A 14,519-nucleotide genomic window follows, 5' to 3' on the forward strand; every position below is an offset into this window, starting at 1 on the left:
AGAAATTACTACATAATGTTATAGGTATGGATCTGTAGAGTAAATGCATACCCCATTTCATTTGGTAACAATTTTTAGGTATGGCAGTAATCTGGTAAACAATGAGCCAGTACTGAACTGAGAGTGTATAGAAATGCATGGCCGGGCTACACTGAAACACCAGCAACAATTTCTGGGAACGTGATTTCACAGAAATGACTACATAATGTTATAGGTATGGGTCTGTAGAGTAAATATATAATACCCCCTTTCATTTGGTAACAATTTTTAGTTTTGACAGTAATCTGGTAAACAATGAGCCAGTAGTGAACTGAGAGTGTATGGCAATGCATGGCTGAGCTACACTGAAACACCAGCAACAATTGCTGGGAACGTGATTTCAAAGAAATTATTGCATAATTTAAAAAATATACATACAAAGTAATATTCCAGGCCTAATTTAAACCAGCCAAACGGTAAGCTAGTACTTTAAACCATCCAAATAGCAAGACAGAAGCTAGTAGCTAGTGATTGTGTACAAATTGTATCTGAAATGTTTTTAAATAAAAGTAAGTCTCTATCAAAGCTCAGAAACCGTGCTTACTGTAATGTTATTCTTCGGGACTAATTAACGCTATTAACGTTAATTCTGTGCTTGTATTTTGATATAAACTCACCGGAAGTTTTTACCGGAACTTATACACAGGAAGTCTAATTCTTGCTAGCTTCACGGAGCTGCAAAGTTAACGTGTACGTACTGATATTTGATTGGAGTCATTTCCAGTTGGCTACAATGGATTATTCAGAGACTCCAACTGAGTTCAGACATCGTAAGTTACGTACGTCAGACTGTTCAAATGAATTATTCCGGTGATTAAGATAATTATATCAGCTACGTGTGAAAGAACTTAAAATGGAAATCGTTTTGTTTGGGTAGCTAACGTTTGCTAGCTATCTCCGGCTAGTTCCTCAATGAGCCGGTTAACGTTAATGCTAAGAATGAAACTAGCTAGCCAACTGGGTGTAGCTACTGTTATAAATAGTATAACAGTCTCGCCAACGTTAATTGTCTGAGACCACATAGCTAACCAAGATCTCTTGCTACTGTTTCGTTCAAGTCTTAACTGGCAGGCTGTATCTGTGTGTAACTGTAACTGTGTTGGTGATCTTTTGTACATTTCATGTAACGTAATCATCACATCGCACGGATTTAATGTTACAGCTAAATTACACCTAGGTTCGACAGCTAGCCGGGTATCTAGGCAGGTAATAATTTAAATAGCAATTCATTGCACGGATATAAAATAAATTGATCGCGTCCTAATGTAGGGATACATGTGCAACTTTTGCCGGCTAGCAAATGGTCTAGCAAACTATATTTTACTATGTATTAAATAATGTCTAATATAAATGACAATTCCACAGCTGTAACGGTAGTTAATATGGTACACTCCGTGAATGAAAATAATTGTTAATTCAACGTTGCTAATATGGTGTGATTTGAATTATTTTGTGCAGTTTGGTTTTTTAACCAGACTGGCTGTTTAGGTCTTGTAGCTTTGTAAGTCCTGGCCCATGTTGGAAACCTACACGTAAAAGTCCAGTTCAGTCTGGCTATATTTATACAAAGGCTAATCATGTGGTACGGTTTAATCTAGATTTCACTACGACTTTATTAATTGCGTAGGCTTGAGTACTATTAAGTCAGAAACTACCATCAGGAGTCTGTTGCCTCACGTTTTGGACAAATTTAATAGGGTTGAGGATTCCCAATGGATAACTATTTTTAGTGTAACGCAGAGCCCACCCTCCTCGGCCTGCACTGATTTAGAATCCGAGGGGAATTCCTACTCAGTGACACTTGCGATCGTGTGACTCTCATGAAACACAAGAGGAACAAAGCCGTTAGTAAAGATTAAGTTGAAATGATGAAAGGTGGTTTATGCTGCCAATATCACCCAGACGTCTCAAACATCAATGCAGTAGCCTAGTTCTTAAACCGTGTACATGCATGGATATGTCGGTGCAGAATCAGTGTTCTGTTTCTGTAACCATAGTGGTGACTCTGTAAGACACCCTGAAAGTCAAAGTAACATGAAAAATAACTGAAAATTACTGTTTTCTTTTGCAGTTTGATGTTGTATTAAGGTATACCTTAACATAACTATCAGCAATACCTTAAGGTATAGCCTACCTTAACACCACTATCAGCAAAACCTGGACATCAAAATATATTTTGATGTCCAGGTATTGCTGATTCTGTGGATTGTTAACACTCGGGTCAGTTCATGGAACCATTTCTTGAGTCCTTTTAGTGGCTTTCAGTTTGTGTATTCAGTTTTGAGGACTACACAGTGCTGCCTTGGAGGTGCTTTCAGTATTAAGCTGGGTTGCTGTGGGTGGGTATGGATATGTCTGGCAACAACCAGGGGGAAGTAAAACGTGCAGTAGTGAATTGACAGCTAGCTGACGCTAGTTGAACAGTAGTTAAACAGAGTTAACGGACATGAGGTTAGTTGGAAAACAAGTTGTTGCACTGGCATCAACGCTGATTCATTTGCGATTGGTGGACTATATTTTTCCAGAGATCTGTCGAGAAATAGTGTACCAATAAATATCCATTTATAATGATGACAAGAACATGACTCCAATTGGGATCAGTAATAATTAGATTTATTATTTATGCTTTTGTTAATTGAGTTAATTAGTAAATTTTTTTTTTTTCTCTCAAGTCAGCTGGCCAATCAGGTTTGCCGCTCCTGGACCCCTGGAAAAATCGCCTGTAGCCTGATATTCACAAAAGTAATAACCTTTGTAGCCGTGCCCACATCACGCAAAACAGATGCAGAAACACAGCCATCATGGGTCATCTGCCATTTGACTCTATAAGCGTGGGCTCACTGAATCTAAATGAATACTGTTGTCCCCTGAGTACAGTATCTGCATGATTTAATAGGCACACAATGATGCAGAGAAATACAGATAATTTTATAATAGCTTTCGTACTAATTGCCCTGTAAGCAATAACATGCCTCTCTGTGCTCGTACACACACATACTGATACTCAGACATGCAATAATAATAACCAAATGATGTTATATCCCACCGGCTTTGTCAAATACTCGAAAGTAATCCTGAATTTGGTCTTCTACTATTCCTGTTAGCTTTCACCTCAGCTGTAACCTGTTCAACCCATTTTATTTGCTGTCTACTATTTTACACCAGGCTGGCCAGTGGAGGATGGGCTCTCCCTTTATAGCCGGGTTCCTCTCGAGATTTCTTCCCATTGGGGAGATTTTTCTCACCGCTGTTTGAGAGTTTTCTCCCCACTGGGAGTTTTTTTAACCTTATGTAGTACCTGCTATTTGGGGGTTCAAGCTGGGCGTTTGCTGTTTGCTCTGTCTCTTGCCTTGCTACTCTGTAAAGTGTCTTTGTGACAGTTCTCTGTAAAAAGCTCTATGCAAATAAAAATGAATGGAATTTAATGAATGGAATTCAGTATCGGTAAACATCAAGTTCTAAAAATGAAACCATAAGGCAGGATTACTTTGTGGGAGGAACTAAACTGGAATGTGCTCAAGTGGAAAAAGAGTTCATGTAGCCTAAGCCTTTCAGGTTCTAGGCATTGTGCTGTGGCAGACCATTGTGCTGACCATGAAATGCACTTTTCTGTACATCGCTTTGGATAAAAGCGTCTGCCAAATGAATGTAATGTAATGTAATGTAGTAAGAAAGGCCTACAGGACACTGGGATATTTTGCCAAAAGTATTGAGTACAAAGCCAAGGAAATTATAGCCTGCTTCTAAAAATGCCTTTGTTAGACTACACTTACTGTGTGCAGTTCTGGGGATCATGCTACAATATACAGTGTAGAGAAAACGTATTTGCCCCCTTCCTGATTTCCTCTGTTGCATAGCCTATTTGTTGTACTAAATAGCTTCAGATCTTTAGACAAAATGTAATAGTAGACAAGGGGAACCTGAGTAAACACGATACACACATTTTTAAATAAATATATAATTTATTTAATTAAAGAATTTATTAAACTCCCAACAGTCAGAACTTTAAATCCTCAGTAATAATGTGCCCACTGCTTACTGTGGGTAACTGCTTGCAATCTGAAGCCCATATTGCCGGCCTTCTGCTATTCCCCGCCTCTGGAGTCGAACTGAGAGGCCCAGCGAGCCTGTATTTCAGTGTCCCTGTCCCCTGAGCCCAAAGTCAGTGTGTTTCTGTGTCCCTGTAGAGCCCAAAGTCAGTGTGTTTCTGTGTCCCCAGAGCCCAAAGTCAGTGTGTTTCTGTGACCCTGTCCCCTGAGCCCAAAGTCAGTGTGTTTCTGTGTCCCTGTAGAGCCCAAAGTCAGTGTGTTTCTGTGTCCCTGTAGAGCCCAAAGTCAGTGTGTTTCTGTGTCCCTGTAGAGCCCAAAGTCAGTGTGTTTCTGTGTTCCTGTAAAGCCTAAAGTCAGTGTGTTTCTGTGTCCCTGTCCCCACAGCCCAAAGTCAGTGTGTTTCTGTGTCCCTGTCCCCAGAGCCCAAAGTCAGTGTGTTTCTGTGTCCCTGTCCCCAGAGCCCAAAGTCAGGATGAGGAACGCAACGGCGGAGGCGGGAGACCCTACCCAGCTGTTTGAGGACACCAGCGCGGGCGCGCGGTCCGCCAGCTACAGGGGACAGGATGGGGCAGGTTTGGGGTACCCTGCCCAGACCCTGCTCTCCGACCCCATGTCCAACCTCGCCATGGCCTACGGGAGCAGTCTAGCCAGCCAAGGGAAAGAAATGGTAGACAAAAATGTAAGTTGAAGTCAAATTTTTTTAGGATGTTTTTGCAATCTGTACATTCATGAAATAAGAGTTGGTCCAACTCTTCCAGCTGTAGAATCAGCTCAGACTATAAATTGCAAACAGTGATTCAGTACCTACATTTATATTAGTTTCATTTAGTACAGTTAAAAAGCGTTTTCGGATTGTGTAACACTTGCATTTGTGTGTGGTACCCATGTTATCAGAATCCTGTCCTACGTGGTTCAGTGTGGTGCATCTTGGGAGATGTATGCCATTTCATCTGCAGAATACCAAAGGTGATTCTTTTTGACCTCCACAGCTTGACCGGTTCATCCCCATTTCCAAGCTCAAGTACTACTTTGCGGTGGATACTGTTTACGTGGGGAAAAAACTGGGCCTCCTCGTCTTCCCGTATATGCACCAGGTAATGCGACTCATCTTCTCGCTTTTTTTTTCTTGGTGAAATCCACTGCTGCTGTCTTTCAGCCACTAAGAGTTCCAGGATTTTTATCTAGAGAGCTCTTTGAGAATGGAAGTAGGCCGATGCACTGAAATAGTATCCTTCGCTGAAATCATATCTTCCATATTCAGGTGTGCTTCAAGGATAGTGGCTGTTGAAAGCGCCTCTGATAGGCAAATTTTTAAAAAGCCACTGAATTTGCCTGACCCTAATTTGCAGGTATATTAAAGCTATGGTGTGAGAAGGCTTGGCTCGCAAAAATATAATGGCAACTCCAGGAAACTGGCCCAGCATGCACCATCCTATTCACCCTGCAGACTTTCATTGTAATTAACTCACTGGTTGTTTTTGTTGAGCCAGCCAGTCAAATGTAGCTGTTGGATACGTAACATCTATTCAAAAATTTAGCAGATTTAATATAGCTTATACTAGTGATAGGTAGTATCACAATGTCACTAGCTGGTGATACAGGAGAGCTATATTTACAGTTTGCTTTTGTTGTGTTCAGACTAGCTAGTTGATTTTAGCTTCACACTTAGTGTTGTGCCACTAGCTGGCCTTAGCCTGAACGCTTACAGTTCACCTCAGGTTACCTGTGCATAAAACAAAAAAAGACTGGTATTATTTCTTAGCTTGACCAACACTTTCTGACTTTGGAGTAAGCAGACATACAGCACTAGGTGTTACCTATCACTGTTCAAGGGAAACAAACAAATCACTGAAAGGGAAGTTTGGTTTTCTGGTCTGATTCAGTATTTTCTTTGTTGTGTTTTTTTGTATAACTAAAATCTAAATCAATTTAAAATCTCCTACTGAATGCTGCATATTTGTGCAGAAATCAAATCAAATCAAAATGTATTTATATAGTGCATTTCACAAGAAATTGTCACACTATAAGCTTTACAGAGAACTCTAGCCTAAACCCTCACAAGAGAATACCCAAGGCAGCAGTGGCAAGGAAGAACTCTCTGTGGCAAAAAAAAAAAAAAGACGAAACCTTGGAAGGAACCAGACTCAAGGGGGGGAACCCATCCTCCTCTGGTCGGCTCAGGGTGTGTCTTTGTCAGTCAGTCAGTCAATGTTCACGTTGATCAAATTAGTAGCAGTTAAGTGACAATCCTGAGTTAATGGCTCAGATGATGGGCGGGGCCGGGTGGCGGTGGTGGGGAGTGGCAGGCAGTGACAGAAGTGGGCTGGGTGGAGGCGGTGACGAAAGAGGGGCCGGACCGCAGTGGTGGGCAAGTCCAGAAAACAACATTCTCGGGATTAGGGGCAAAAGCCGCCGTCAGCATGGGGAAGAAAATTGAAAGGGCCATTAGGGAATGTGCAGTAGAACAACGCGGGGTACAGTAACGGGGCATTAACTGGGGATTACAAAGTAGCCCTGCCAGGAGTAATCTACGGCTGCACAGCTACTAGGACAGGGATCGAGAACCCATGCAGTCATGGGCGGGACAATCATACTCGCCTATCAAGAGCCAGCCCATGTAAAGTGGGGTCACACAGTAGGGAAAGGATGCCACCTGTAAATCCTGTTCCACACGATTTCATGGTTCCCTGAAAAATGAAAGTCTCTTGGTGTTTTGCCTGCAGAACTGGGAGGTGAGCTATCAGCAGGACACCCCGGTGGCACCTCGATTTGACATCAACGCCCCTGACCTCTACATCCCTGGTGAGAGCCTGAGTTTGTATGTGTTCTGATTATAGGCTATTTGGGGGATATCAGCATAGAATAGCATTTTAGTCCCCTTTTGGGGGCATGGGGGTAACTGTTTGCTAGTTCTGTTGTTTAAATCGCAAATGAACTGCCATCTGGGCAGGTTGGTCTTAGGATGAGGTGTGGTCAGGCGCTTTGTTGGCATATTATTTTGATGCAGCTGAAAGCATTTGTGCCAAGGCCAGCAGAAACGTGGTCTTAAGTCATGTTGCAGTTGTTTCATTGTTATTTTATCCCCTTAACCGGCACCGCTGTTTTTGTATTCATTGCGTTTTTTACGGTGACGTTTTCAATCTATCTGGTCACACAGTATGCCATTTGAGTGTTTAAACTCAGAGTTCCATCTCTGTAAACTATTTTACGATCACAATGTTACAGTGACAGTGGTCCCTCAGTTTGTAATGTGTGGACACATAACAGACCGTAGTGCAAGCAGTGCTTTTACTGAGTGAGCTACCCAGCAGCCCCCCCACACACACACACACCTGTACACTAATGCATGAGAACACACACATGCTATACAAGAACGTGTGTGGCATTATAGGTACAAAATAAGTACAATTGTTAATTTAGAATGAAAATGAACCATGCTTATTGGATTGTAGTGTTAAGAGCAAAGTTATGTTTAAAATAAAATATTAATGTTTCTTTAATTGTGTTTTAGCTAATGCAGAAGGAGGCTTATTGGCCAGGTTGATCACCCTCACATGCAGCTGAAAGGAGAACAATGGCATTTAAAGTTAATGTGGGATTATTCCTGGGCTTTTAAGCGCTTGCATCTAGATGTGATTCCAGTTAGATAATACCATGTCACAATGAGTGATTTACCAAAAAGTCTGAATGTCATTCAGAGTAGCAAAATCATGTTGTTCAGTAAAGCAATGAAATTAGGCCTAAACGTTAAAATATTAAAAAAATAAAACATTTATTCCACCAAAACATCTGATGGTACTCACAAGTGGTTGAACGATGTGAATCTTGAATTAATTTATTATCTCTTTTCACTTTTCTACTATAAAGATGGGGACTGACTCTACAATACTAGAGACATTTCCTATAAAATTATAATTATTTCGTATTCCTATTATAATAATAGTTTAATTTCTTGTACAAACTCGATGTTTCATTGAATTATGTTTTTAGGGAGTAAATCTGACAAATGTATGTAAAATACCAAATTCTTGAATAAAACATTTTTAAAGGTCAGAGAGGCACTTCAAACAATTTTTAAAAATGCTACTTTAAAATTCTTGACATTTTGGGAGAAAAAAAAAATCACTGACACATATAGTATACAATATATAGTACAATTTTACACCTGTAATGACCCATAATATCATTTCGTCCTTTTGGAGTCTTCAAATACAGTTTTTCGGGCTTGTGTTAAAAAAGGGAGCAAATTCAAATTTCATCATTTTATACACAATTTTTAATCCTGTTTTATTTCATTGACCAGGTTTGCATACTTTCATCAGTTAGAACCCTAATGTTTTCACCTTTTAAGTACATAATTGCGCAACACGATTTTAAAGAGCTTTGGTGAAACCCTGTTGTTACCATGTTCTGCTTTAACCTCACACACACAAGCAGGTCTGTTTAATGTCTTGCTAAATACGGCATTATTTTAGCAATCCGCCAAGGTGAAATGCACGTTTGAACCTTGCGCCTTATTTTGCACTCAGATTATCCACCGTTAAACTAGCGAAAGTGTATTTGGGCATGCCCTAAGGCCATGCGCTAAGATGGTTAAAATGGAGCCCGTGGAGAGCTCAGTCAAGCGCCTGCCCCTGTCTAAAGTGTGCAATGTAAAGGCACTGCTTCCATTCACACCACAGTCCACAAAGTTCAGCCTGGCTACACAGGTTCACAGGATCTATCTCGTGCAAGCGACTGGAACCAGCTTGACAGTGGGGTCATGTGCGTGGGATGAAGCCCTGTGGATTGCTTGGACGACAGTGTTGATTTCCTTCCTCCTAAATGTTGTTTCCCCCCCACTTTTTTTCTTATTTACAGCGATGGCTTTCATCACTTACATCCTGGTTGCAGGTTTAGCGCTGGGAACTCAGAACAGGTAGTCGTATGAAACCGTTGCTATACTGAAACATAACAACCATTATTTTTCTTCAGTTAACTAATTTCTTCTTCAGCTTCTGTGTTACTTTAACTTCTCGCAGATTGTTTTGCTGTGTTATATTGGTTAAATAAATTCACTCATGGCTGAATACATTTTGAGAAGGAATTTAATTGTAATGGAACTGTTACTTGTTCTGAAGGAACTTTTCTGAAGGTATTTGTAGTAATGGTACTCTTTTAAGAAGGAACTCACTTGTGGAAAAATAGCTTTTTTTGAGAGGAGCTTCATCTCGGTGTATTAGAGGAGCTTTCCACAACCCCGTCTCCACGTGATCCTCTTCCTCTCTGGCGTCCACAGGTTTACCCCGGAGATCCTGGGCATGCAGGCCAGCTCAGCCCTGGTGTGGCTCATCATCGAAGTGCTGGCCACCTTGCTCAGCCTCTACCTGGTGACCGTCAACACGGACCTCACCACCATCGATCTTATTGCCTTTTCGGGGTACAAGTACGTGGGGTAAGTTCCGAGGGCTCTTGGGCCATCCGCTAGCAAAGTGGCTATCTGTCATCACGCCAGATGGCCCTTCCTCGCATCGACCCAGCAAATATTACAGCCTGTGATTTAAAATTCATGCCATCCTGCTACCTGGTTTTCCATAGTCCTGGCTCTTGACAGTGCTTGAGTCTGCGTGATGTAGTTCTTTCTGAGAGAGCTTGTGCCAACAAATGAATCACGTTATATTGATTCCTTTGAATTTCCTTCGCATAACTCTCAAAGCTGTTTCTCAGTTCACGGTGTTTGACTTGCATCCACAAATAGGTATGTCAGGAGGAATGCTCTTTTGCTAAACCGTGCTCTTAAAGCCAAGTGACCTTTCAAACCTTACAGTGTCTCAGCAGGATATGTATACATAGGCCTACGTAGTACAAGGATTTTAAGCCTATTGCTAGCTGCTGATTGATGGAAAGACAGATCAAACTGCAAATATGCAAATGTTTATTTAGGCTTCATATAGCTATATTGTAATATCGCTGTTATTGAAGCAGGGAGATCCAATGGGGATGTTGGTAGGCCTATTGAAATTCCATGCTTCTGAGGGTCTGATTTAAGTGTACATAGTAAATGCATTTGCTCCAGGTGTGATACTGTACCACCAGTAGAGTACATTACATTACAATAATGATCTAGTTTTTTTAACTACTCTGCACAAGCTTTTTGAAAATCATCTTGGAAACTGTGATCACGAGCTCTCTTCTTCCCCAACCATAAAGCCAAGCGATTTCCCTCGGGTCACATGTTGCTCTGCCTTAAATGGGTCATAGTAGGTTGGTGAGATGAAAGGCTGTTTTTGTCGCTCCACAGAATGATCGTGGGCGTGGTGGCAGGGCTTCTGTTCGGCAGGACCGGATATTACTTAATGCTGCTCTGGTGCTGTGCGTCCATCTTCGTGTTTATGGTAAGTCCAGCAAATGCCTGGAGTTGTGCTCGAGTGCTCAAATGCCCTGTTCTGGCCCTGTTCTGACCCTGTTCTGGCCTTGTTCTAGCCCTGTACTGGCCCTGTTCTGGCCCAGTGCATTTGGAGGCTGTCAGCTTCTCTTAAATGAAGCCAACTAACTGTTTCTTTATTTTTGGAAAAAAGATAACTTGCAGTGTATTTGCTGGATAAAAACCATTGCATAGATAGTGAAACCACCCTGCAGCCACCTCAGTATTGTGTTTAACTTCATTTACGAGTCAAAGTTGTGGACAGCTGTCCAATTCAGGTCTCTGGGCATTGATGAAGCCGAGCTGAGAGGCTATCGCCGGACTAACCGCGAAATTCGCCGTCGTCCCGCAGATCCGAACTCTGAGGCTGAAGATCCTGTCGGAGGCGGCGGCGGAGGGCGTCCTGGTGCGGGGGGCGAAGAACCAGCTGCGCATGTACCTGACCATGACCATCGCAGCCGCGCAGCCCGTCTTCATGTACTGGTTCACCTTCCACCTGGTCAGATAGGAGGAAACGGGCGGCGAGAAAAGGGGACGGGCACACCGAACAGGGCACTACCTCCTCCCTACAAAAAGACTCTCCCCCCCCTCCCTCTCCGGACTCCGAGAAACAAGACGCTAGCATGCAGAACAAAATTTTTTTTAAATATCGTAGATGCAGGATTGTTGAGTTTCACAGCACAAATGATCAACATCTCAACTTTTTTTTGTATTGTCATCTTTTTTTCTTTTATGTAAATGTTAAATGGTTATAAAATTGATACCACTTTTTCCATGTGTAGTAGCCTAGAATGTCCAGTGCAATTTTTTTTTTTTTTTTTTTTTTGTAACTTAATTATTTCTGTTTTTTAAAATGTATTCGAACTGTGATCGGGAACCCTGAGTGCAGTTTGTGTGTTGGGTTCTAATGGTTTTGAAAGAAAAAAATAATTGCAAATGACGGGAGTGAGCACAGTCACATAGGCTTCAGTCTCAAGACTCAACACCACGGCAACTGCTTGGTGTAAAAGCTTTTTAATCAACGGTTGGCAACGAACAAACTAAACAACATGTCCGTCTGTCCTTGAAAATGTGTCTGTGAAGTGAAGGTGAAGTTGAACTTCACTGGTGTGGTCATATTAATTTCGACCTGCTGCTGGTCTTGGGCGGTAGAAATGCTTTGCTGAAATGATATCGCGGTCTCTGGAACAGGAGAGCTAAAATCAGGACGGTCAGGTAAGACGAAGGCAGACGCTCTCCTCGGAGTGTCACGTCTTTCCTCGTCAGGTTCGTCTTACTCTAACATTTCAGGAGGTGACGCGTTTCTGTGACTTGAGTAATATGTGCCATCTGTTCTGAGCACACGCATGGATAAAGCTATGACAATTTCCCAGATGCTTGTACTGATGCTTGAAGTGAAGGCCAAAAGAAAAAACACACTACAGGAAAAGGGAGCCCAATTCTGTCCGTGAAGTTTTTTTTAATGTGATCTCATTTGATTTGGTTAATGGGCCATTGTTGCTCATATTGTTTAATGAAGTGCTCTAGGATTGACGGCTCCACACAGGCCTGTGTTTGAGCTTGCATTGTAGCTTGGTTTCAGTATAGGCTCCACACAGGCCTGTGTTTGAGCTTGCATTGTAGCTTGGTTTCATTATAGGCTCCACAGAGGCCTGTGTTTGAGCTTGCATTGTAGCTTGGTTTCAGTATAGGCTCCACACAGGCCTGTGTTTGAGCTTGCATTGTAGCTTGGTTTCGGTATAGGCTCCACAGAGGCCTGTGTTTGAGCTTGCATTGTAGCTTGGTTTCAGTATAGGCTGCACACAGGCCTGCGTTTGAGCTTGCATTGTAGCTTGGTTTCAGTATAGTCTCCACACAGGCCTGTGTTTGAGTTTGCATTGTAGCTTGGTTTCAGTATAGGCTCCACACAGGCCTGTGTTTGAGCTTGCATTGTAGCTTGGTTTCGGTATAGGCTCCACAGAGGCCTGTGTTTGAGCTTGCATTGTAGCTTGGTTTCAGTATAGGCTGCACACAGGCCTGCGTTTGAGCTTGCATTGTAGCTTGGTTTCAGTATAGTCTCCACACAGGCCTGTGTTTGAGTTTGCATTGTAGCTTGGTTTCAGTTCAGAGACGGGACAGGGGCTGCTGAAATAATAGCAACCATATTAGTGCAGCCCAGACTGGCTGTTGTGTTAGAACTTTCTGCTAAGCAGTAAAGTAATAGGACTTTTATAGTTCTGCATGCAACAAACATCTGTATTCTTTTGGTGCTTCCATTCTGAGATCCAATCACAGCTCAGTATGACAAACTGCCCCGAGATCAGAAGAGAGTGAAGATGATGTTTGGAATGCTCAGGATTAGCACTGAGAATTGCACCTTTGGTGGAACACCATTACTTAAGGTCTATATCCAAACCCATCATTCAGAACTTGAAAAATCAAAGTCAGAATTAAAGCCGTTCATTGAAAATGTCTTTGAGCCATTTGTACATTGATACGAACTTAAATCATGAGGTTAAATTCCCATCCTGACCAACTTGCAAAGAATTGGTTACCTCGAGATGTGTTGCCACTGTGCTAGACAGCAAGTGTTTCAGTTGCAGCCAGTGCTTTAAACTGTCTTCAGACCAGCGGTGTGTTTTTTACAGCTGGGTTTTAGGAAATTGTAGTTCTGTAATTAAATTAAGAAGGTAGCTGTTTAGGCTTGTTTCAGCCCTCAACATGGAGAGTTAGTTTGCTTACGAAGCCAGCCAATATGTTTGGTGAAAATGCTTCAGCTGCATGCAGTTGGCCTTATATTACATCATCTCTCCACAGACTTGCAAGCTAGGGCTTTTTTTAAGAGTAGGTTGTTCACATGACCAGAGAGTAGTGTGGCATTGTGGGTAGTAGACTAGACTTGCAACCATAATGCATAATGTAGGCAAGTGTCCTTGTTGGGTTTTTTAAATCCTCAAGCAAGGCACTTGGGCAGAACAGGAAATATACAGCTACTAGGTAATGTTTACTTAGGTAAGGTTACTAGGTAACTTGCATAACTCATTCCACATTGAGGGTTCTGCTAAGCAAATCTGATTTCCTGTACCCCTGAAATGCGTCTGCTTTGGTTTTCTGCTGTACCCAGAAAGCTGCCCGCCTACATGACCTTCTTGCCACCAAATTAAATGGTTGACTAAATGCCACTTTCAAATCAAAAGAGCAGCTTAAACACACAACCTTTAAAAAAATAAAAAATACAATGCCTGATTTGTGCTTCTGCAAGTCCAGTTCTGTGATTGTGGTGTACATGAACTGTGCATATGGTGAAAATCCTGTGATGTTTTGTAAATGGTATTTATACTTAGAATCAGACTGCCACAATAAAGACTGATGATATTTGTTAAGCCATATATACACATTTTTTCCCCCTTTGGCACTGACTTCGAACTGAGCTGCAGTTTCATTAAGGATTAAACCCCAGTTACCTTTGGACATTTGGGGAGCATGCACTAACACATTTTGCCACTAGGGTGTGCTGTAACATTATGTTTACCGCACTGTTTCATCTGATGGGAAAACACAACATTTTGACAGTGTGTATTCTGACCGCCAGGGGTCGTCCAAGTTCAAACTTGTTGATCTTTGGAACCCGAATGTATTGGTTGATTGCAGCTGTAGAAACTATTTGGAACGTTACCGAGAATACGTTTCATAAAGCGCTCCGTATAATCTGGTGTATCCGAAGTAATTTAATTTCTACGGTAAGTAGAGTGCAAGAGTGACTTACAGATGCACGAATGCATCTTTGCATGTTTCTCTTTAATGAAGGAAACATGTAATTTTAAGAGTTTACTCTCCTATACTGTATACAATAATGTAAATGTACAGTGTGCAGCAAGACCCACTGTGTTGTAAGGCTGTTTGGTTGATGATTTAACACATTAAAAATGGAGAATGTGCTTGCTGGCTGTTTTACCAATGAACTTATTTGAAATTATTGCTGATTTGCAGGGTTGTCATGCAATCTTACAAAGGAATTTTTCCCAGTAAATTGTTTGTGAAAACTCCTA

General features: G+C 41.7%; 1 protein-coding gene across 2 annotated transcripts; it reads left to right on the forward strand.

Moving 5' to 3' along the window:
- The first annotated feature begins 660 nt into the window (after positions 1-660).
- Positions 661-13,853, forward strand: yif1b (Yip1 interacting factor homolog B (S. cerevisiae)). Of its 2 annotated transcripts, none has more exons than XM_064301828.1 (8): positions 661-809; positions 4,547-4,767; positions 5,078-5,182; positions 6,812-6,890; positions 8,949-9,006; positions 9,367-9,522; positions 10,369-10,462; positions 10,844-13,853. In XM_064301828.1, exons 1-8 carry the CDS (start codon positions 773-775, stop codon positions 10,997-10,999), a joined length of 906 nt encoding a protein of 301 aa, XP_064157898.1. In that variant the 5' UTR covers positions 661-772; the 3' UTR covers positions 11,000-13,853. The 2 variants fall into 2 exon arrangements, with proteins under 2 accessions (XP_064157898.1, XP_064157897.1); XM_064301827.1 differs by having other exon boundaries at positions 664-818.
- Positions 13,854-14,519: the final 666 nt, after the last annotated feature.

The sequence above is a fragment of the Anguilla rostrata genome, chromosome 12 (assembly GCF_018555375.3).
Source record: "Anguilla rostrata isolate EN2019 chromosome 12, ASM1855537v3, whole genome shotgun sequence".
Classification (NCBI taxonomy): domain Eukaryota; kingdom Metazoa; phylum Chordata; class Actinopteri; order Anguilliformes; family Anguillidae; genus Anguilla; species Anguilla rostrata.